Source organism: Vanellus vanellus (genome assembly GCF_965231255.1).
Source record: "Vanellus vanellus genome assembly, chromosome: 11".
Taxonomy (NCBI): Eukaryota; Metazoa; Chordata; class Aves; order Charadriiformes; family Charadriidae; genus Vanellus; species Vanellus vanellus.
The window spans coordinates 18,190,267-18,214,894 of NC_138916.1; the positions used below are offsets into that span (position 1 = coordinate 18,190,267).

The following is a 24,628-nucleotide window of genomic DNA, read 5'->3' on the forward strand; positions in this document are numbered from 1 at the left end:
TTCTATTGTTTTATTTAAGCTTAGCAAGCTTCGGGAATGTTAATACCGCTTAAATAGACCTGAGTCTTAACCACAGGAGCTCAGACTGGAACCTTGAATTAAGTGACATTGAAGTTTGCTCGTTACCAGTGGCACTGGCCAAAGAGTGGTCCATGGCCACGCACGAGGAGAAGCGAGCGTACCTGCGTGACTTGGGGCCACGCTCGTTGGTGTGCACAGACCGTGGGGAATGCCACCTCCGAGTGTGTAGCACAGCCTCCACGTCCCGCAGCTGCAAGCTCCATACCCGAGCTTATGGTGGTTTTAGGGACAGGGTTAGAGCTGGAGCATCGAATGGGTGACCTGTGCCAGGGACGGATATTCATTGCTGCTGTACAGGCTGAGCATGCGGCTTTTATTAGCTGGTGGGTTCAGGTCGGTGAGTCAGCCTTGGGAAATAGTGGGTCCTGAGCATCCCAGGAGCGCTCTGGCCAACATCTGCTTTGCTAGCAAGACTCCTCCTTGTCCGTAGGTTGCTGCAGCAATATTTTGCCTCATTTCTCCAAAAGAAACAGCCTTATTTCTCCCCTGCCAGAGCCTTCTCTACAAGGGCGTTGCTAATCTGTGGTAAACCACAAGGACTGGGGATGGGAGTAAGGTAACTGGGAAGGTGGTGGCAGGAATGTCAGAGGAAACTCTGGGTGGCATTCACTTCTGAGCTTTGATAGCATCGCTTTGTTACCACCAAGAGGAATTGGTCCAACCCAACAAAAAAATTTATCAGATAAGGAAAGGAAACAGGAGAAATTGTCTAAATACACTGTTTTTTCTGTTTACCTGAGAAACATCTTGATGCCACTGGGATCTGTACGATAGGACTCCTTGGGCAAGGAGAGGGGGAGAGAGGAGTAATTCCAGATACTGTCCAAAAGGTGCTGCTGAGACAACTCTGCTGACAGCCAGACAGGAATGAAGTGGGAAAACGTCAAACGTTCTTGACCTGAGCTTAAACCTTTATGAATTGAGGGCAAGAGAAGAGAAAAGTGTCTGTAAAGAGGAGCTTCTCTTCAGCTAAATATGTTTGTATCAGGGCAGAGGCAGTCTGGAAACTTGGGGGGGGAGGGAGCGGGAACAGCAGAGTGGGGAGGCAAAGGCTTTAGAGCTGCCTCAAGGAATAATGATGATTTTAAGCATTATTTTTTATTATCTCTTTTTTTTTTTTTTTGCTCAGCAGCAGTGCAGTGATTATTCTGGGCTGGCATCAGAGCTCACGAGGACCAGCCACATCAAGCCAGGCCCCCTGGCATCTCCTCTACCAGACTCAGGGCAGCACCAAATACTTGTTACCTGGCGAGAAACGCACCCCCGAAACTCCCAGCTGACGATTTACTGTGAGTGGGGCCAGCAAGTCTGGAGGAGAGAGTTTGGCTTCTGTGATCTTACAGCCCCGGAGCGAGTTGCCATCCCACCACGTGTAAGCGGGAGCACTGCTCCAGTTAATTCACTGGGTTTTAGGCTTGGCAGAGTCGTCCCCAAGGATGCTCTGTGCTGCCTAAAGCAGGTCAGAGAAGATGGCCAAATGAGCTCACTTGGGTTTTGGAATTGGTAAAGGTCCTGAGCAGGTATCTGTTGCTAAACTGTTGCTAGGCCAGAATAGCAACATGGACATAAAATTAAATTTTCTGGAAAGAGCCAGTGGAAGAAGCCTAGAGGAGTCAGGAAGAGCTTTAAGTAGATAATATGTGTTACCCTTCATATAAAAGCCTTAAAATAAATCGAGCTGGCTGAAGTGGTGCAGCAGGTCATCTAATCTTTATCCCTCCTCATCTTTCAAACCAATGGTCCCCCATCTGCACACCACAAAGCTGAAACCCCTGGCCGGGAAGCCCCAGTCCTTGCTTCGTGCGCAGATCAGCGGGTTCCCTCCATCATCAGGAGGGATGGAGTGGGCAGCGATGGGCAAGAACTGGGAGTGTGCCCTCAAGCCAGGGCTGGCAGCCTTTGAAGGCTGGCATTTAAGATTGTAATCTCTTCCAAAAATAGAGATTGAACATGCTGGTTGAAGCTGCGAAGCAGCTGTTCAAGCCCCTCAGGACCTGCCTCTCCTCGCCTTGTCTGCCCGTAGCCTGAGCAGGTTCTCCCCTTGGAGCTGGGAGTCCCCCAACATGGGGGGAAGCAATTGAACAAGATAATTTATGAGAAACCAGCAGAAGGGGAGCAAAAAGCCTAGAAACAAGCTTTGTGCCTCCTAAGCCACCCAGAACTGCATCTGGGTTTTTAAGAGCCTTCGCTTTTTAGCTTTAAAGGCAACGGCCACCCCTTCCATACTGCTTTCTTGAACTGGAGAGTTGTTTTTCATGAGATAGAGTCCTGTTTTGAATTATATTCAGCTCATTTAACGTGACATGAGCAAGCAGTCACTAGAGAAGCAAACCAACCAGGAGCTTGGTTGACTGAGCTCTGAGGAGTAGATGTCTGTTAGAAACTAGAAGCAGCTAGATGAGTTTCTGGTCTTATACAAATTGGTAATTGCCAGCTGATAGGGAGATGAACTATCTTCAATGATGTTTTTGCACAGCTTAGTTACAGACTACTTGGTCTTAAGCAATTAGAGCTATTCCTGTTTCATACTCTTAATAGAGCTCGTTGTCAGGCATAATTCAAATGATGTTGGTGTTAAGCTAACATCCCTCTGATAGCACTTGCCAAACACTGCTGACAATTTTGCAGTTATCAGTATCAAGGCATCCAAAGATCACTGACACTAAGAGACACAAGAAAGGCACCCCCTCCCTTTTCCAAGGTTATAAATGCATGTTTGGCAGCTCCGTTCAGATAAACTCACACTTGTGCACAGACTTGCTAATAAGAACAGCAGCTTGTATGAAGGAGGCAACTGCCACGTATGGAAGAGAGGGGAAGTTGTGTTATGCTCTGGCCCGTGCAGAAGTCTTCTAGATATTGGAGAAATAACCCTCTAATAGGATCCATTAAAAAAAAATATACATCTGAAGACTTGCCTGAGAATCTTTGTTGTGCAAGAACTTGTCGCTTCAGGCTTCCCCTGTCAAAATCCAGAAAGGGCTAAACTGAGCCTCACCCTTTCTGCCCAGAGCCCCAGCTGCAATCATCTTCACCAAGCTCTAGCATTTCAGCTCTTAATTAGCCAATAATTTACACCAGATTTCTGGTCATTTGCTCATCTTCCACTTGAGATCTCATCACAAATGTAAGTACACCCAGAGATTGCAGCCATTACATGTCATCTTCACTTTTGCAGCCCATGCTAATGGAGGTCTGTCTTATTTAGCCACAGCTCAGTTAGGTTGGGGCTCACCTTGATGGGTCTTGAACTTCCTACACAAACCAGCTTTGTTGCACAACAGCTGGCTCATGGCTGAGGCCTGATAGCATTTTGATAAGTATTTTGAACAAACGAGAACCTCAAATTGCCCTGTTCCTTGTCTCTAGCCCTTCAGCATCTCACCATGCCCCAAAAGCTACAAGGCAAAGTTGCTTCAGATGACAGGGAATGTGGTCAAGCAAGACTGAAGTGGAAGGAAGTCTGCTTAATGGCTGTGGTGTGATCTGGCCACCCCAGGGAGGGAATGTGGCTTGGTTCACTCAACTGGGCTTGGAGTCTGGGACACCAGGTCTGCAGCCTGTGGGCTGCAAGGTAGAATAATAGAATTGTCTGGATTGGAAGGGACCTCTAAGATCATCAAGTCCCACCATCAACCTAACACTGACAAAACCACCACTAAATCGTGTCCCCAAGCACCACATCTACCTGCTTTTTAAATACCTCCAGGGATGGTGATTTCACCACTTCCCCAAGCAGCCTGTTCCAATGTTTGATAACCCTTTTGCTTAAGAAATTTTTCCTAATATCCAATCTAAACCTCCCCTGGTATAACTTTAGGCTGTTTCCTCTTGTCCTATCAATTGTTACTTGGGAGAAGAGACTGATCACTCCCCTCGCTACACCCTCCTTTCAGGTAGTTGTAGAGAGCGATAAGGTCTCCCCTCAGCCTCCTTTTCTCCAGGCTGAAACCCAGTTCCCTCAGCTGCTCCTCATAAGACTTGTGCTCCAGACCCCTCACCAGCTTTGTTGCCCTTCTCTGGACATGCTCCAACACCTCAATGTCTTTCTTGTAGTGAGGGGCCCAAAACTGAGCACAGCACTCGAGGTGGGGCCTCACCAGTGCTGAGTACAACGGGACGATCACCTCCCTAGTCTGCTCACCACACTATTCCTGATACAGGCCAGGATGTTGTTGGCCGCCTTGGCCACCTGCGCACACTGCTGGCTCACACTGAACATGGTGGTGGTTGAAGGTACTGAAATAGCTTCCCTATTGCTGTGTGTTCTATCTTTTGAATCCAGGCGTAAGCCCAGCTTCTGGATGGGGACCTTGTGCGATTGAACATATTCCTCTCCTGTGCTGCTAAAACCAGTTTCTCCCCTTGTCACGCTCTGGTTCAAGATAACAGGACAAAAGGATTTGCACTGCAGGGACTCAAAGCCCTCTAAGGAGGGATCACACAAGGCTTCCAAACCCACCACACTTCAACAAGCAACGGCCCCTTTCCCATTCCCTCCCTAAACATAACACACAAAACAAAGGGGATCTCAAGAACATGTTTAATGATGGCAGTTTCTGCTGAAACATCAGAAGTCCATTCAAACTAGTCTTACCATTTTTTTTTCCTCAAAAAGAAGCTTTGGTCACAATGACAAATTCTCTTAAACATTTTTAAACAAAGTTCAAGCAATTGTAAAAAAACAAAACGCATGGTCCTGATAACTCTTCACACAAAAAACACAGCAGCAGAAACTCATCTAAAGAAAAAACCCTTAATGAAAACCACAGCCTGTCACCCTGCAGAGATTATACCACCTACAGTGAATTAGAGGGAACAGTTACTAACTAAATGCTTAAATGCATTAGTGCTTGTGCGTTCAAGCTTCATTAGTGCTTGTATACTTCTACAAGTCAGTTTGGGGTTAAGATAAGAATTAGGATAGCACATGTTAGTGTGCTAAACAAGCATTTGCAGTCATCTCCACATCTTTCAGGGGGAAAAGGCAAAAAAAAAACCAAAAAACAAACCCACCCCGAAACCCAAATACAAAGCTATCCGTCTATTTCTGACTTAATTCTGCAGGCAAGCGTGGCATACCAACCTTGGTTCTCAAATGTAACCTCCAGTGACTGGGCTGTGGTTGGAGTAAAAAGCTGCAATTCTGTGCAGGGTTCTCCCTCCACAGCACAGCACGCACAAAGAAGAAACCTCTCATTCGCTTGCTCCGTTTGACTGGCTACTAGTCGGTGGGTTTTGTAAGCAGTGAGCGAGCTACAGGCAGACATCTGTAATAATGTTTGTCTTTTCATTTTCTGTAACAAAAAAATACAGGTTTAGAAACGTTCTTGAACAAAGCAAGTTTGACTATGCAACACAAAATAGCAGCAGATACTAAGACACTTTACAGTCACAATGAGATTAGATCTGCAGTGTAAGATACACAGAACATTAAGGTAAAACATTCATGTAGTGGTTAATGGCTATTTTTTCTCCAATGAACTCCTAGAACTACCTGACCCAAACAGTCCAAATTATTAAAACTATGTTTTAAACTAATTCCTACCATTAAAAAAATATTTATATATATACTATTAGATGAGTCACGTCAAGTGCTCTTAAAATCTTAACTAAATATAGCTATAGAATATTTAACCAGACACTTTAAATCACATACAGCAACTTTTGTAGAGGTAAACATTGCCTCACATTTGCAACAGCAACTGAGTATCAAACAAAGCATTCAGATTATTTTCATGACCACGAGCAACCGGTGAGGTTGGCCTTTTTTTTTCCACCAAGAAGCTGCTGCTTCCCCATAAGCACTTTTCAGCTTATGGCACAGGGTTTGGGACCTTTCCCAAGGAGTGAGAGCATCCCAGCAGCAGCTGGGCACCTCCATCTTCCACATCTTAAACACCTGGTCCTAGTCTACCATTGACATTTGGCCTCATTATGGAAACAGTAGGAACTTTTAGCCACAAGCAAGGAAAGCGGATGGCCTTTGCCAGCCTAACTCAGCAAGTGACTTCAAGTTGGTGGAAAAACTCCTGATTTCAAGAACTGACTCAGCCTTAGAAAGGAGAAGTGCCCTTTATGCACCTTTGCCTCTCATCTCTCTCCTACATAACTTGGTCTCCCCTTTCTTTTGTGCACAGAGGTGGTTTCATTCCCTCTCCACCACTCTTCCAGCGTGCCTGATGCTCAGTTTAATGAGTTTGGCAGAAGAGTGGACATGAACATGTTGCCATGGCGTCTGCTCAGACAGGGCAGCCACCTCACTCCATCGCCTCCTTCCGCAAATGCAAACAGAAGCTTTTAACCTCTCTCTCTCCTCTCAGCATTGCCACTTCTCTGACTTCAAAAGGACTTGGTCTGCCTAAGAAGTTCAATTCCCAGTCTTCAAAGTACTTTAGTCCTGAAGAGCCACAATATTTCCTTCAGAATCATCCAGCCTAAGTCTGAAACTTGTTTCACCAAGGCAGGGAAAGAGCCCCGGAACTTATCCCAACGCACAGCATCGTTCAGCTTACTGGTCCCTGAGATTCCTACCAGCCAGAACACAACCTGCTCGGCCCCCTCCTCACCTCGCAGCCGACACGTTAAATATTGCTTAGTAACGGTAATACGGAATGACTCAAATTCATTCCATGAATGAAAATAACGTAGCATTTTTATATTGCCTTGATGACTAATATTAACACAACAGTCCGCTGTGGGATTTTTCCATCCAGGCGGAGTGGGCTGTTCGCAAAGCCTTTGCTGAGTCACGGCAAGGGAGAGCAAGCTGTGTCATGGGAGTGTCTTTGATGAGAGCACAACGCTGCTGGAAAGGGAAAAAAATTTCCCCCTTCACCTCCTTTTACAGACTGCAGGGCCCAAGGGAACCGCGCAGAACTGCCGTAGGTTGTGGTATCATGACAAAGCAGTTCAGTGTTCTCAGCAAGCCTCAAATCCCAGTCAGCCTTCAAAAAAAAAAAAAAAAAAACACCAGAACTGGCAGCTTGCTGCAAGGATGGTGCTTTGCCAGATACTCTGCAGTCTCCTTGAGGGGTTGTAACTGCAGGAGGCTAGTAGATGGTCAAGCAAACAGTGGAACAATCCTCAAAAATTGGAAAACACGCATTCCCCAAGAAAAGCAAGGTTCCAGCCAGCTTAAAAAAAAACAAACTAAAAGGTGTTAAAGGGTGCAGTAAACAGAGAATAAACATGTCAAAGAGAAGTCTGAACTGCATCTGTGGTTACTTTAAAGGAAAACCACAAAGTAAAGAAACTAAACCAGTTAGGTTTGCCCTTTCTAACGATGGCCTGGAAAGTGTACATGTTTGCGGTCTTCTAAACCCAATCCATCCAGATGCAGTAATCTAATTCTCATCATGTCATCCCACAGCTCTGACCTACGCAGCACAAAGCACAGCAGGGAGCGATGGTTAAAAACGCATCCTTGAGTTAAATGGGATTTGTCAAGCAGGTGGTAGGGAAAAACTTCCAGTTTGATACAGATTAAGATCACTTACATGAAGCTTCCATGAAAAATAAGGTGTTCTTTCTGCAATCTAATCATTCCACATGAGGACTTACTTTGCTTAGAAAAAAGGTAATATAGATGAATTGTAGACAAGTTACAGTAAGCAAAGGACAGTACAACACACTGTTTTTACTCCCTGTGCAAGGGCAGAAAATTACAAAAATACATCTTCTTTAGTCCAAGATTGTTGTAGTTTAGGGCACGCCTGATTCTTCCTATTTCCCTGTGGTCTCATTTATTCAAGTTGGTGTGATCAGAGCTCCTTGGGACAATGAGAATGTCATCACAAAAGCTTAGTGCAATTGTTTTAAAATAAAATTAAAAAAAAAAAAAAAAATCAGTAGCAAGTCAAGAAAATTTTCTACATGAGTCAATCTCTCACCCCCTCCCCTGAAAATCCTACACTAAACATAGTGTGGCATTTCAGCATGGCTTACATTTTTACCACCTAAAGTCATAAGTCGCCTCTGTAAGTCCTAAATAATACACCTTGATTTTTTTTTTGAAACACATGATCTATTTAACAATGACCAAAGTTTAACAGTGACTGAAGCACTGAATTAGAATTTTGGAAAATAAGTCCTTGGGGCAGCTTGGTTCAATCTTCCTCCTCTTCTTCCTTCTTCAAAACTTAATTAGACCATAATGAGCCGCAAGTCAATACATAGCGCTGCTTCTTTTCAGGCTTTAGTGACACCACAGCCCTCCCAAAGCAAGAGAGAGCTGAGTTTGCAAAGAGGAACTCTGGTCATTCCAATACAGCAGTCTGGAAACCAGGCAACCTAATGGTGACATTTTGGTCAGAAGATCCATAGCCTGCTGTACAAACAGCACCTCGAGGAGATGAGGTTTGGTTTGGTTCTAACGCTGCAGAGATGAAAGCCTCCCCTTTCACAGTTACGGCTTCAGCAGGTCCCTCGACAGCAGAATGACATCTTGCAGGGCACCAACACTCCACGGAGCTGCTTTACCTGGAAAGCAGGAAGAATTAGTGCAGCTGTAGATTTGCAATTAAATAGCTCACAGGCAGAGATGAGAACCCATGTGCAAAGCAGAAAAAACCCCAAAAGCCACATAGCAAAAGGCAGCATTATTCACTGTGATTGCCATCAGTTCCCTCCAGCAGTTGATTTCCATGATGTCACTGGACACTGATGTGATGTTAACACCATGCCAGGAGAAGCTGGACCAAGCAAAGACAAAAAAAACCAAACCAACCAGACACATCAGACAAAACCCAGATGCTGAAAGATCCTGTGACCAGCCACTCTGCGGACCAGAGAAGGGAGCATGCAGAGGGGGGCTGCTATTTCACTGCACGTGAAACAGCATCTTGGACCTCACAGGTCATTTTTCACACCAGTGCAGCCCCTTATTAACCGACACACATGGACTGTCCTCCTTCCTATGGATTCTCCTCCTGACACCCAACTGCTTTAACTGCTTCAGGGTTCAAAACAAAATACTTAATAGGAACTTGTTATACTCCATGAAGGAGGCAAGAGCTCTCCTGTAGGACTGCACCGCCAGTGTATAATTGACTGAATGAGCCAGCAGAACGTGGTGCGCTCTGCAACAACTGTTGCAGCCACATGAGGAAAGAACCTGGCCTTCAAAGACCAAACAAAAATTGCTTTTTGATCATCTCTTTTCCTCCCTTGCTGTGGACCCATGGGAAATCCTTAACAGCAGCACCAAAGCTTTGGCAATTTGTTGTATTTATAGTAAGCAGCTGACTGTGCTAGTGATTTGCACCCCCTTCAGATGAGGATAAATGATACCCCTCCATTTATACACAACTCGTCACTGCTGCCTGCTGGGGAAAAAAAAAAAAAAAAAAAAAGCTGCTACAAACCCCAGCACAATTCACCTGGCATCATCCAGAACAGCCTGCGGCTTTTGCCGGCAAAAAAATCCATTAAAGCTGCTCCCTTGAGAGTCAACACCTTGCTGTAACAAGCAGACAATACCATGCTCCATTCAGAGCTGCACACACAGTCAGGATCTGGAAAGGACGTATTCAAAGAGAAGACACCAATAGCGTAACTCTCATATTTTACAGAGACTCCCAAAAGACTCGAGCACATCAAAGGCCGAGCCCTGCAACTGTGATGAAGATGTTTCCACACAGTTCAATGCTATCAGCACCTGAAAAACGGATGAATCCAGAATCCAGCCTTTACATGTGCTGCATCTTTCCTCTAAAACATCCTGCAACCTCTCAAAAGCCCTTTAGTCCCGTGATGGTTGAATAAATGCTCCCCTTCCCTTTGTCTGCCACCACTCCTTACGCATAAATCTTTCTGCTTTCAAGAGCACTTTGGAAGATGCATTCCTAAAATGCTTCTGCATTTTGCTGGTGCTGCTGCTGTTAGAGGGAAAAAGGACAATCCATGTGGAAAACAAACTGAGGAATTTCACTTAGCCAACAGGAAGGATGGAGGCTTCAATCCACCCCAAGAAAAACTTGAGGCTTTCTTTCACTACTTATTTAGAGGCCCCCAATCAGGGGAGGGAAATTTCCCATCAGGATTGGGAAAATTCCAGCTCTGGCATTTAAATTCCACGTCCTTCCCCGACTCCGGGCTCTCATGTGGCACGTATCACCCTGGACTCGAAACGCTCTGCAGGGACGGTTGTGAAATTCACCCAGCTGGACTCAGCCAGCATAGCAAGAGCAGAATGCACTGCCTCCAACAGCTGCAAGTCAGCAGGGAGAGGAGACACTGCTGATATCCCAGATTACTGAAGTGCTTTCAAAGCCTTTCATGTGCAAGGCACCACAGAATTTATTCAGCGCTTGTTTTCAGTTTTCTATTGAAGCTGACAAGAAATCCCCCAATGAGCTACGCTAGAGTTAATAAGCTTAATAAGCTAACCATTTTATTTACCTTTTCAGAAACTGGTTCTTTTTGCAGCTGTTTTAACCTCCTTTCTCTTATTACACAAAACAAGCAGAGTGCTCTGTGATGGGGGATGGACGCTAACACCAGTTTGTCCAGGACATTTGCCTATAACTTACTTTATGTCAGTCCTCTCTTCTCAGCTATCACACAGTGCCAACTGTCTGATGAATCAATGACCTAGGCCATCAAGTAGAAGATCATGCAACCTGTACAACCTTCCCTCGCCTTCTTAAAAGAAAGTGTTAAAGTAGCAGAGAGGAGAGGGAAATCTTAAAATCAAGATCTATTGATGGGATGAGAAAGAGTACACTTGGAGGATGGGATTTAGCTTTCCACTAACTCATTTTCCAAGATGTGCAGCAAGTGTAATCCCATCATAAAACATGAAAAAATACCTGACATCTGGAAAATGATGATGAATGAAGTTCATACGGTCCAAAAAATCAATTGGACAGGGATACCTTTCGGCCTTCAGCAGCAGAGACTGAACTGGCGATGAAGAAACAAACATCCTTTCTGTGTTCAGTTTTCTTTTTTTGTGTAACTCTATAATAATTTCAGAACAATTCTTGAACTTTTTATCCAAATGCCTCTTTCAATACCAGAGCAAATACACACAGAAAACCATCCTCCATATTAAAAAACTGTTTCCACGACGCTTTTCAAGGAGGTGTTAGTGTCCAAGTGATTTGGCATCTTTGTTCTGTGCCAATCTTTGACTTACACTTTCAGCCTCCTGTCACACAGAAATTGTGCTTGCAGGATTAGAGAAGCCACTGACAGAACTGCTTCCCTGCTACTGAAATGAGATCGCAAAGGGGGCATCTAATCCGGCGCACGCACACTTCTGCATTTGTCAGAGGCAGGCAGTGGGTGGCTTTTGCATCCACAGAAAGGACTGTGCTTGGTTAAGATTTTGAAGTAGTCTCATTAGCCTGCTTTATGGGAGGAAGGTGGTTATTTCTCATTGCTCCACAGCCCCTGGGAAGTCAGGGGCAGGATCTACCGGGAGGCCCAAAACCTTAAAGACTCCTGAAACAAATGTTTTTAAAAAAAAAAAAAAAACAAAAGTAACAACCTTCATCCAACAGCCCAATTTACAAAGTCTGCTGTTCTTTGATGTCTCATGTAAGACTGGAAACAAATACACACAAGGACAAAGCATTAAAGGAAAGAAAATTAACTGCATGAGAACAATTGGAGAGGTATATGTCGCTTCTCCCCTGTTGCTGCTAGACACCAACTGCCTTTTAATTACAGCGCTGTTTGCATTACATGGGGGAGACAGCACAGAATCTCAATTACTCCCCCAAACACAGATGCAAGTGCCAGTACAGACTTTTCAATGGTGGGAGGGGACCTGAAACAAGCCCAGCCCAGAGCCTAACCACATCATCGTCAGCAAAGACTTATGCTACAAACCTAAAACAAGACTTGATTTACGACTTGTGTACCAGTCAGAGTAGGTTAATATCAGGGTAATGTACTTAGTATTACGCACAAGAGGTACCAAATGTCATGGCACTCCAGGCCAGCTCTTCAGATTTTTCCTTACTGCCACACTGGTGGTAACCCTACAGATCTGAAAGCATAAGATTGGCTTACAGTACATATAAGTAACACTTGAATTGAATAACGCTTATAGTCCATCACAGCCAACACGTCTTTACTGCACTGCTCTTTGGAAAACCATTTCCCTTTTCACTCCATTCCCATGTTTTCTCAGAAGCCTGTATTTCAAAAGTACTTTTGGTGCCTTTCTACTGGAAAGCACAGAGCAAACACCATTGCAAATCATCATGTTATGGATCATTTTCCCCATAGTTTCACAGTCTTTAAATCAAAAATGAACAGGACAAAAGATTCCAGGTAATTTCATGTGATATTCGGGAGCCAGGGAGACTTTGAAAATTCTAGGAACAGAATTTAAAACATCAGAAACAGCTATGGAAAGTTGGTTTCTGATGTAGATATGGCAGCATGTATACTACAATGCTGAACAATGGCCAGTCCAGCCCATAGGTATATCTTTCAGTACCAGTGTGTCACAAAGAAATAAAGAATCAAGGAAATCAAAATAATGACTCTTGTCAGCTATGGCACTGCACCAGTGGACCGTACTGCAGCAAGCGGCTGCATGAGGTTCAGCCTCTCTGAAAGCAATCCCAGTAACGACACAGCCACCAAAGCAGCACCTGGTCAAAATCCCCTTGCCAAGACTTGGTAGCACAGACGGGCCAGAAGTCTGTCATGCCATAAGCCAAGTAAGCACCACTGCTAGGAGGCTGTTTGAATAAACCCAAACAGCCACCACAACTGATACTGACTGCTGGCAAGGATGCGCCTTCATTTGAATTAAAAAAAAAAAAAAAAAAAAAAAAAAAAAAAAAAAAAAGAGAGAGCGTGGAATATTCTAGCCTGTGGGCACTTGTCAGGAGAGACTTGTCACTCCTCTGTCCCCATCACAACTGCTTCCAGGTTCCTACAACTCATGACGCATTGCTTTAGTTGGCTAACAAGCTGAAAGAGCACTATCACCCTATCCCATATGCATCAGCCCTAGAAATACCTCTGCAAGTTCACCTGATGCATCTACACAATTTTTGTGTTTTTGCGATAATGAAGAGGGGAAGTAGTTTTCCTGACTCAGCAATTAATGAAGGCTTTTACAACTGTAGGTACTTGCTGAATATTCAAACCAAACTCTCCAGTTATGTAGCTACCTGTACATATTTATAACTCCCAATCGCCACAGAGAAGGATAAAGTTACCTCTCCTTGCCCTGTCTTCCTGGAATCTGCACCCAGTTGCAAAAGCCTTAGATGACATAAGGCAACTATTGCTATTTATTATTATTGTTATTATAGTGCCAATTTTGGGGGCAGGGGGACACTGGAGAAGGAACCCCAACGGAAGACCTGGTAGAAATTAGTTCACTGACACCACAGGCATGTCTAAGGTGCCCTTTCTGCAGCCCTAGCCCTCTCCTCCCATCTGAACACAAGAACCTATGAAGAATCTCCTGACTGGTTTAATGGGGATGTCAATGGTCAAACTCAGCAATTCACATTTGTAAAGTGTCTTTACTGGTGACAGGAGACAGGAACTGTTTGGGGATGTAGTCTCTGAGCTGCACAGAGGAACCAGAGAGCTTGACGCCTTTTACAGCAAATGCATCCTCAAAGAAGCTTTACCAAAATCAGTCCTGCTAAGGGGTTGTCTGTAAGATGATCTCCCCCTCTAAACTGAGGTAGCTCTGTTTGAGCTAAACAAATGTGCATTCAAAACAGCATGGACTTCAGAAAATGTGGAATTTAATAGTTGTTTCACTGCAGCAGAAAGGAAGAATTCCTACAGCTGAAGGGAGGACTATTTGTCTAAGAACCAAAAACCCCTACAGTCTCCGATAAGAGCATCACACAAGGTGAAGAACTTCTGTACTGGGGAGGAACCCACAAAGACCAAATACCTTTTGTGAAAGCATCGACACAGCGTGTGCTCCAGGGAAGCAACGACAGATAACACGACTACATCTCTCTTGAGTCAGATGGTTTCCAGCAAGCTCTCTTCTTTGTTCATCTAGTATTTTACTATTAGATATCTTATCCTGAAGCACTGCCGTGATTGAGAATCTTCTGTTCTCTTTGGAAAAACCCCCTGAACGCACTACCAAAAGTTCACAGAGAAAGTACTCAGCTAAGAGGCAGAGGGGCAGGAGACAGGCTGTTAAAGTAGGCCATGGCAAGACAGATCTCTGCACTCTGGGTTTAACAAAGCTCGGTCCCAAAGTAAAAACTGCATAAGCTGAAATTATTAGCTAAACAAACACAGGTCAGCTCCAGAGAACGGCAAGAGTCAAGCAAGGACTGATACGAGTCTTCTAATTCAAGAACTAGTTATTTTTACATAAAGGCACGACTCACATCCTTCATTGTTTCATGGCTTCCAACTAGACTTTTACAGAGAAATAGCGCAGTTATATTGAAAACGACCAGCAGAGCATGCAGTGGTATGTGTTTTAGATGCTGGCACGCATGTGCTTAGAGCAAATGTGTTGCTCCCCCTTTCCAAAGTTAGGACATGGGCAACATGAGTAGAGTCTGTAAAATCTCCAGTTAGGAGTTGTCAAGATTTGTGTTTTTATAATTAGGAGAGCTAATTTCAGCCAAAGTGAGACAGATTTTAGAGTAGGCCTTATTTGGATGAGAATGCAACTCAAATGCTGTGGATGGCTTGATGCAAATAAAAATAAGAGACACAGATATCCTGATGCCATAAATCAATGCACAGCATCTTCATGTGTTGAGTGGTTGCTATAAATCTCAGGCCCAGAATAGGCACCCAAAGTTTTGGGTTGTCACACCCCTTCTTTTTCAAAAAGAGAAACACATTTAAGGAAAGTTTGTTGCTAAGGGATAACCGCTAACAATATCAGCAAGGGACCTCAGTCCTCTCTTTGTCACAGAACAACATGAGAGCACTCTGGTAGAAACATGGAAACTGGTGGAGATTGGCCATCACTTCCCTCCCAGGCTCACGGCAACGGCAGCACCTGGGAAAGCTGCCCTCCATCCAGTGCGTGTGTAGGCACTGAGAGTACACAGGAACAACTGCCAACAGCTTCCCAAAGAGGGGAAGTTCAGTCTGTTAAACTTTGTTAGCTATTTGGGGCACGTGTATCCCGTTGTGCTGCTCTGCAGAGCAAAGAGGAGGGCAGACAGCCTAGGGGGAGCAATGTGGCTATTACAGAGAGCAGGAGAGTACAGAGCAATGTGTGCTGAGAACAGGCAGAGGAGCTGTAAAGGACAGCGATCGTGCTTGGGCAAAGTGAAAGGGAGACTGTGACTGCCTCATCCCTGCCAGGCTGGCCCAGCAGAGAAAAAGAGAGCTGTCTTCACTAATAAGAACTCAGTGGGCAAACCTAACTGGATAGGCTCGCAGCAGTACCTGTATTTCACATCAAACACTGTTGAGTCTTCATCCTCATCGTCTTCTTCATTCAGAGGAGCCATTTCTACCCGCTCGGCTGGAGTAGTGATTATGTCGTACTTCCTGGTCTTCTTAATCCTCTTGCCAGACCTGAAACACAGAGGTAGAAAGGGACAGATCGTCTTTATTCAGTAGTCCTTGGAGAGGCTGAAGCTGTTCCCACCAGCACTGAACCACTGCCCCGTTTGATTCAGACCTCCCCAGATACGAAGGCTGTAGAGCCAGCCTGCGTCCCTTCCCGCTGCCTTTCCATGGCCACCGTTTGTGCCCGTCAATGTAGCGCACAGTTCCTCGTCAACTGCAATCCAGATCAACGTCAGTCTTTCAGCTGCTGACAAATCAGAGATCCTCTGGCATCCCGGGCAGGCACAAGAGCACAGCAGCCCACTGCGTCCTCCTGCTGCCATGCTCAATAAGCGAGACATGGGCTTAATCAGCTGAAGCAGCCAATGGTTTAGTGAACACGTTTAGATTAGAAAGCCCAGGTTAAGCCCTGCTGAGACAGGGCAATGTTCTAGGCAGGATTATAAGGAGCAAAGGGGTGGCAATATTTGGGTACAACCAACCTGCGCTCTTTTTTTGCCATCAGGCCAAGCTCTGAGCTTGACTCCCAGAGCAACAACCTTGAGCCTTGTCTGAGAATTTTCATGCTCTACGCTGTGTAAGTGCTATGAAAAATTATCAACTATCATTCAAAGCTAACTGTACCTACCACCTCTCCTCCTATAGACAACAGCCTTGCTTTCCTCTTGAGATGGAGATGCTCAAGCGCCTGCACGTCCCGCAGTTTTGAGAGATCTATTTTCTAACAATTAACAAACACTTGGTGCGCAGCTTTTCAACCGATTTTCTGCCTCTAGCTTGAATTGTGCAGGTTCTTTTTATTTCACCTAATCCTTTCATGCATATTAGGAGGGTCACACTGCTCATGCATGAATCCAGTTTTGTGATTATACATTAATGAAGGCACTGATGTGTACAGCTAGCCTTCAGGGAGAAAAATGGATGTCTTTGGTTAACAAACTGCAGAATTTTCCCCTTCACCTTTTATAGAACAAAATTGGCAACTGCCAAGCATGGGAAGGGAGCTGGTGCAGGCACAAGCAAGCAGCCCCTACATTTTGGTAATCACAACTACTGCTCCAAGCAGACAGCACATCACAAGTACACTTTCACCGTCAAGAAGTCTTGCCCTGGCACATCATGCAAGGTGTGCCAGATTCAACATTGCCATTTTTGCATCAAGAACGCAACCTTTTAAAGAGTTACATGGCAGCAAGAACCAAAGTGCGAACATTACAGAGAGACTGGGACTCAAGCCCTGCATTTGCTTCTCCACCGCAATGGTCCCTTTCAGGTTTAAAGTAAATTTAAAAGTTTAAAGGAAATTTAAATCAGTGAACAACTCCAACATGGAATTCTCAGTGCCTTTGCCTAGCATTGCTTTTGGGCAGTTGTCCAAGGCTGAACAAACAGGTCCCAGCCCTTGGGATGGAGCAGTTTGCATTTCCTCCCTGTTCTGAACACTAAGGTTGCATCAGAAGCGAGAAGAAAGACATGTCCTGTTGTCTAATCTTTATAGCAATCTGTGCTGCTGTGTCACGTAGAGCACAGGCTGGTTTGTTCTATTACTGCTGTTGTTGAAACAAGCAATTTTATATCCAATACAGTAGGACTCAACCCAAACACTTGAAAATCCTTTTGAAAACACTTCTCTCTATTACTCTGCTTCTCAGCCAAGACCTAGCAGCAAAGTGATGCAGGGAGGTCTCATCTTACAAGTAATGCAGTGCTTTTACAAGAAACATTTACTCATGCTGTGAAGCCTAAACATAGACCAAAACTAACATGTGTCTACCTGTCAGAACAAACCAAGCACAGCCTTACCACTTTGCCTTACATGTACAGTCCGCAGGGGGTTTCCACTCATTTAAGACCTCACCTCGTTATCAGGCCCACTTCACTAAGAGACATCCTCCCTCATTCCCTCTATTAGAAAACATAACTTATCCTAAGTAGTTCATCTTACAACAGTTAATTTTGGAGTGTTTGAAGCAATTACTGCAGAATATGTACTTTTAGAAATGGAAAACTAGAACCCTTTAGCCTCCAGCCATTAATTAGTCTATTTAGGCTACACTTTAAAGAGGACCTGGAGCAGAACTCGCTGCACAGTGATCTATTAATCCTCCACAACCCTCCCTTAAGCACAGTGCTCATTTAGAAAAGGGAGAAAGCTCGTTTTGCTGCTGGTTTTGGCTATACTGCTACAATCAGTTGTGTGCCATTGCCAGGGCAAAGGGTCTTTCCTTGCCTCTTCTTCCTCAATTAATGCTACACAAGATTACCTAGCTAATTTGTCATTAATCTGCGCTTTTCAGTGGTCTGTTTTCTCACAATTGCTCATTTGAACGACTCCCCTAGGCTTCATAAATACTAGAAGGACTACCCGAGCTAAGTTTAAAGGAAAGCCTTGGGAGTGTCCCTACATGCAAGCAAAATAAGCCTGCCCATCAGGAAACCGTTGCACATTAATACTCCTGAACCTCAGTAGGATCCCTGTAATCATCGCTGACGACAGCGCAAAAGGAAAAGCATTTTATCCAGTGGGTGGGACCAAGCAGCATCTTTTGTTTGCAGACAGACCGCAGAGTCAGCGAAGCAGCACAGGGTAGGAACTACAGCACACAAATGTTTCATGAACTTTGGAGACCTCCTGGATAGGATCAGAACAGGTTAGCCCTCAAAGGGCAAAGAGAGGATCTCCTTTTCCAGCCGTGTTCATTTTGTGGTTTGTTGGTTGTTTGTTTTTTGTTTGTTTTTTTTTTTTTTTTTTAAAGTAAACAAGAAATGGGCTGGAAGCTGTGGTGAGAGTATGCCCCTTGAATAACAACAAGCCAAAACGCTGAGTGGTTTAGCCAGGGTAGAAGTAGTACCAGGTATTTCAGCACAGAAAACCGTCTTCCACTTAAAAAACAAAAGAAAACAAAACATTGCTTCTGCTCTCTGATTTCAGCCACCCCCTGTAATTAGAAGGGGATGCTACAGGTCTTACACTGAATCATCATGAGGAAGAAAAAAAAAATTAACTGCAGCCAGGGATATTAACCTTTCACTTCAGACCCAGTGCTGCTCCCACCAAAACAAACTCACTGGCGTTAACATAAGGTGGGCACAGTGAGCACCGCGCTTAATTGAGAGAAGATGGAGAATAACTTATCAGATGTGGGGGTCTGTTTCCAGTTCCTCCTGAGCTGTTCAGCAACAGTGGTGTTCGTACAGGTACTGCCCTTGGGCTCGAACACCCGCGGCACTGCACACCATGCCGGGATTGGGTCCATTAGAAATCAGATGGATTCCTTCCACCACGCCATGCAGTGTGGGGAGGGACAACATACGGAGATGGGCTGGAGCAGAACGCTGACTTTGTGTCTCTGTATTTTGACCGGGGGCTATTTTGATCAAGCACCAGTCATATGCAGTACTTCATCCTCCTTTCTGAGGCATCATGTGGCGGAGTATATGCTCAAGTCAACTCACTAGTTCACTATATTATTTACGCCTCTATTTTAGTCAACAACCCTGATATTCAAAGATAATGCTTTCCGTGACCTGGAGAGAGAGGTCTCTGCATTTCTAATCTAACATTAACACTTTCTGCCAAGAGATGCAGAGAGATGGGACCTGAAAAAAAAAGAAAGAACAAGAAAACCCTTATCCCTTCTTAGTAGAGTACTTATTGGAAGTCTAATTAAGCCAACAACGATCCTCCTCCTAGAACTGCAGCAATGTTATAACAGGAACGGAACTGGGACCAGTTTATTTGCTGTTAATGGGGTCCCTTAGCCTTAAAAAAAAAAAAAAAAAATGGAAATATAAACCTGGGGAAACTCCGGGCTTACTGCCAGCTGATGAATTATTAGATCAGCGATATTTCATTAATGTTGATCTGTCTGGGTATCTGCTCTCTGGATGGTGCTGTATACAACAACGTGAAACGATGAAGCTAAGCCCTCACATGTTTTCTGGTATACATCTTGATGTAGCAAACCGAAAGTGCTGTGTTTTCTAACTACCAAGCCCTTAAGATGGAATATATGCGGCCACAAAGAGCAGAAGTGTCCTCTTGTTTAACTGTGCTGCTAATAGGAGGGATGGATCAGAGACTGCTACTGGGAATAACTTTAGGACCACCTAAATGGGATATTGTTGTGGTTCAATGAAGCAGTGATGTCTGTAAGTAATTAAAACACAGCCACTCACACCTGGTGGTCAGTATCAGTGCCAGCATGTACTTCTAAACTTTATAGCACAGTCAGACCAATATCGCTTGAGGTGTGCTCGAGAAGCATCCTTATTTTATAGGGCAGAGCTATAGAAACTTTTATGATCTACCCAAACTCTTCAAGGCAGTGAATCCTACAACAAGAAACAGCGTTCATCCTCTGTTGCGGCTGTTCATATCAGAGCTGTAAAGAGCCCAAGACAATATGAGACAGCAATCTCCTCTCCCTTCCTTCCAACAATTTGCTGTCATGCTCATATCAAGACAACCAGTCTTCCCAAAGACAGGGCCTCTGAGACTCAGGACTAGTGCCCCATTTGTCATTCCCTGCAGCCCTAACTAAACTACTTGCAGCTTAAACAAAGCTTTCAACGTGGGTCACAAATATATGTTTTGGGGTTGGTTGTTTTGTTGGTGGGGTTTTTTTTTCTTCTCCATTTAAGGTTATTTTAATGGTGAGCTTCTCTTTCCTGTTCCTGGCAGAGGTCTTAGTCTTTGCTGGAGTACTCTAACTGGTTATAATACAATCATTTTTAAATCAGCCAAACTTTCCAGGGTTAAGCCTTGGATGGCCCGGAGCAATTGTTCAGCTCATAGAACAATGTGTCTTGTATCCTATGATCATATCCTTCAACCTCTCTCCTCAATCTCAGTAATTTATACCAAGTTTTGCAATTACTGGAAAACTAAGCTTAAAGTGGTGTTTGAGAAAGAAATCAAAAGTGAACAACAAGCAACGTAGCAAAGCAATGAGTTGCAAAATAAGCAGGTAACTTCTCCCTAAAAATCTAGATAAATATCAGCCTTTTCCAGCCTGGGTTCTGTTCATTCAAGGACAGGTCAAGACACGTAGAAAACACTTACTGCATACAGTTTTCTGCAACTAAAGCTTTGGGTTGCTTTCAGCTGGCCCATTTGAAAAGAAATAACCAGTTTCCCTAGAAGGCATATGGTCTACCAGCACAGATAGCCGCATCTGAAAAATCATGTTTCCTGGGAGCTAATCCCAAGAATTGTACTGCAATGAAATGAACTGAGCTGCATCAGGGGAGAGAAACAGGGCAGAATATGGGGGTAGAAAGGCAAAATCAAAAACACAGATCAAAAAGTGAATTCAGACACACGAAAGGCTCGTAAGCTGTTGCAAGACATTGTATTTCTTGGTAAGGAAACTTACCCAACTATTTGACTGAGAATAACATGAAATTTGGTCTGCTGTTTTGGTTTGGGAACACGCAGTGCCCAGGGTTATAGGAAAGAAAGCAAGCCCAGAACTGAGCTTGCCAAAAAAAAAAAAAAAAAACAAACACACCAAACCAAACTATAGCAAATTAGGCCTTGACACGTGTAGACAAGTAGCAAAGTCTTGGCTGGCCTTCATAGTCCCCAGTAGCCACAGAGAGAAAGGAAATTCAGACCACTTTGTGTGATACCACATTCTGAATCACAGGACCATCAGACAAATTCAGAGCATAACATTCCCAAAAGGAATGAAAAGGAATCTCTGAGAATTGTCTTAAAAGCAGAGCTGGAAAGCTGAAGAAATATATCTATCCCTGCTCAAACCAAAAGAGGAAAATAATATATACCTAAAAATATATAAAAATGAGATGTATAAAAAAATAAATCCAAAGCCTGTAACAAAAATATCTGGCCACTCACTAGCTCGTTTCATCTCTACAACCCATATCTAAAAGGATAATTTACTTCCAGCAACCCAGAGCAATTTCACAGTGAAGGTTTAATCAAAGATTGGATTCCAGCAAAATCTCTTTAATAGGAATCCATGACACTTCAAAAAAAAATCACAATGTTTTTGACTAAGTATAAGCAAAGCTCTTATTCTGATGGAGAAAAGCTTTACATTTTGAGGGTAAATCCCTTATCTCTTCTGCAACAGAATCTCCTCCAATCTATGTTGTCAGCTACAAGTATGACACTGTACAAACACACCTGTTGGTATTCTTGTCTCATTTGCAGCTGGGATAACTGTTTACAAACAAGTGCTCTGTCAGATAAAGAAATGTACTTGGAAGCCAAAAGTTTGATATTCCTTGCAGGTTCTCTTAAAGATATACAAGAGAACTCAGAGGGTTTGGTTTTTTTACCTATATTTAATGCTGCATTAATTCTGACCAGTTGCGTAACGACGATTTTGGCATGGGAGAATTAATCCATCATCCCCAAGGTGACTTTAACCTGGACCTGGTTTTGCTGATTATGGTATAGGGAAAGGTCTTTAAAGACTATCAGTTTGCTTTCTTTGTCTAGAAACATTCAGCCTTATGCCAGGTCTCCTTGACACAAGGTCTCGCTTTATACCCAGAAGAAACTGAGGCAGAGGAAATAAACTCTCCAAGATCAGACAGAACTAGGAGTAGAAGCTTAAGCTCTTTATTCTGCACTTAGTTATAAACTTCCTAATTCTAGCTCATATACTTCCTACCAATTTGGCTGTGTTTGTCCATGACAACTTTATACAGCTGCAAAATCACAGAATCATAGAATGGTTAGGTTGGAAGGGACCTTGAAGATTGAGTTCCAACCCCCCTGCCATTGGCAGGGACGCATCCCACTAGACCAGGTTGGCCAAGGCCACATCCAGCCTGGCTGGATATTTTTAAAACACTGATTTAAAAAAAAAAAAAAAAAAAAAAAACCAACAAAAAAAACCCAATCCTCTTTGATATTTTACTGGGTTCTCCTGAATCACCTCACTTTAACAAGCAAATTTGTTTGCATTGTCTTTTGCCAGCTGCTGTGACACCTACGAAGAATTTTGTTAAATGTCAATTTCGTTAGAAAATATCAGTTCTCATCACTTTGGTCCTTAAGATCACACTTCATAATACTACTGTTGTGAACACTGCCCTTTCTACACGGAATTAACTCAGAAGCAAAAGAAGCAGAGCATTCAGCTACAGACATCATGTAAATACAATGGAGCTGTGTGAAGACAGAACAAGGAAGAATTCAGCAACTCCACTTGTTCAACTACTTCTGTCACCTGAGACGTGGCACACACCACCTCCCTGCCCCGAGCACCAGCTGTCCCCTCTCCGGGCTCTTTCCTGCTGCCCCTACCTACAAGTCAGATGACTCTTAACAACTGAAAGTTTGCAATTTTCCCTGGCAAAGCTGGGCACAAACAGGCAACAACTTATCTGTAGACTGCACAAGGCAGGGACAGCCTCTACTGCACCATGGGGACTCTCGCCACTACCCCAAGATAAATAATAAACGCTAACAGTGCCAAATGGAGCTTTAATATTTGCTTTTCTTCTGCTCCAGCAACAAGCGGAGAGGAAGACCAGCTTTCTAAAGGCACTGAGTTTAATTTGCTCGTGTCCCTCACAGCAGGAGACATTACATGAGTTTCAAGGGCTTCCTGGATAACTCAAGCACATGCCAGCACCAACCCACTTCAGCAGCGTCAAGGACAGTGAATGAACTGGTCCGTGCCAGTTATGCCATGCTAAATGGATGAGATACGAGCACCAAGCAGATGCAAACCTCTGCCCAGCTTCCTGCTGCTCACCGGCACTTCCCCCGGCCCCGCGAGCCACCAGGAACGTCCTCCATTCTGTGCTGGGAGCAGAAGCCCACAGCCATCAGCAACCTACCCGGCTGAAAACATCGGGGAGTTTGGTTACACATCGCAGTTCCAGTCAAATTCTGGCTGTGGTCTAAACCAACATCTACTTTTGGTTATGCTGGACCTCCTCAAACCTATCCGCTTAAGCTTTATTAAAAGGAAAAAGAAAGATTTGTCTTTTTTACCCAGCATGAGTTACCACAGCGGTGGCATCTGCATTGTCCCATGGTGCACACCACGCAGGTAGCTGGGGCTGGCCAGGACCTCTCGAGATCAAGCAGGGTCACCTGGAGCCGGGCCATCCCCTTGGGCTTTGAGCATCTCCACAGATGGAGACCCCACAACCTCCCTCAGCCACCTACCCCAGCGACCCACCATCCTCACAGCAAAAAAAAAAAAAAAAAACAAAACACACCCAAACCAAACCCATGTATTTTTGTACATTCAGGTGGCGTTTCACGTGCTGCAGTTTGTGCCCACCCCAGTCCCCAGCCACCGCCGTGGCCCCGTGCCCTGAGCTGGGACCCGCGTACCCCACGCCTGAAAAAAAGAAAGCCACTTGGAACCCAACTCTTGCCCTATTTTTCTACAGAAGAGGATAAAGACGCAGATTTGCGAGGCCCTACGACTCCCCGGGAGCTCCATAAGGCGTTTACACGTGCTGTGCTTCAAGTCGGGCGTTAAAAAAAAATAAATATTAATTATGCGAGGAGCTCCGTACCGCCCGGGCTTCCCGCCTCTCCGGGGAGGCGCTGGGGGGTGGCCCCGCTACCGGGACCCAGCGCCTCCCGCCTGCCTGGGCCGCAGCCGCCCCGAACCCCGGCCGCCCCGAACCCCGGCCGCCCCGCTCCTCCTCGGCCGGCGGTACGGGGAACCCCGAGGCCGCGGGGGGGAGGCCTCGGCCCGGCACCTGCCCGGGGGAAGGGTGCGGCGCGGCCCGGCCGGGCCCTACCTGAAGACGCGGAGCAGGAGGCAGGCGATGAGGGCGGCGGTGAGGGCGCAGGCCCCGATGACGGCGGCCTTCAGGGCGGAGAGGTCGCGGAGCAGCGCGGGCACCGGGCTGAGCTGGGCCCCGCTGTGGTTACCGGGGGCGCCGGCCGGTTCGGCGGGCAGGCGGCTGCCGTTCACTACCGCCGGGCCCACCGCCGGCTCTTGGCTACCGCGGGCGCCGGGGGCGGCCGGCAACAGCAGCGCCGGCAGCAGCAGACAGGCCCAGAGCAGCAGCAGCGGGGCGGCGGAGCCCATCCTGCCCGCCGCCGCCG

At 45.1% G+C, this 24,628-nt stretch overlaps 1 protein-coding gene across 1 annotated transcript; it reads right to left on the reverse strand.

Annotated features, from left to right (window-relative positions):
• Positions 1-4,610: 4,610 nt before the first annotated feature.
• Positions 4,611-24,628, reverse strand: FAM174B (family with sequence similarity 174 member B). The gene is made up of 3 exons (XM_082488762.1): positions 24,319-24,628; positions 15,445-15,576; positions 4,611-8,562 (listed from the first exon to the last, which is right to left on the reverse strand). The coding sequence occupies exons 1-3, from the start codon at positions 24,609-24,611 to the stop codon at positions 8,559-8,561; spliced, it is 429 nt and encodes a 142-aa protein (XP_082344888.1). The 5' UTR covers positions 24,612-24,628; the 3' UTR covers positions 4,611-8,558.

Coding starts and splice junctions, on each gene's coding strand:
- FAM174B (XM_082488762.1), bottom strand. CDS start 24,611: ATGGGCTCCGCCGCCCCGCTGCTGCTGCTCTGGGCCTGTCTGCTGCTG. Junction 15,577..24,318: donor CTCCTGCTCCGCGTCTTCAG/GTAGGGCCCGGC, acceptor TCTGTGTTTCAG/GTCTGGCAAGAGGATTAAGA.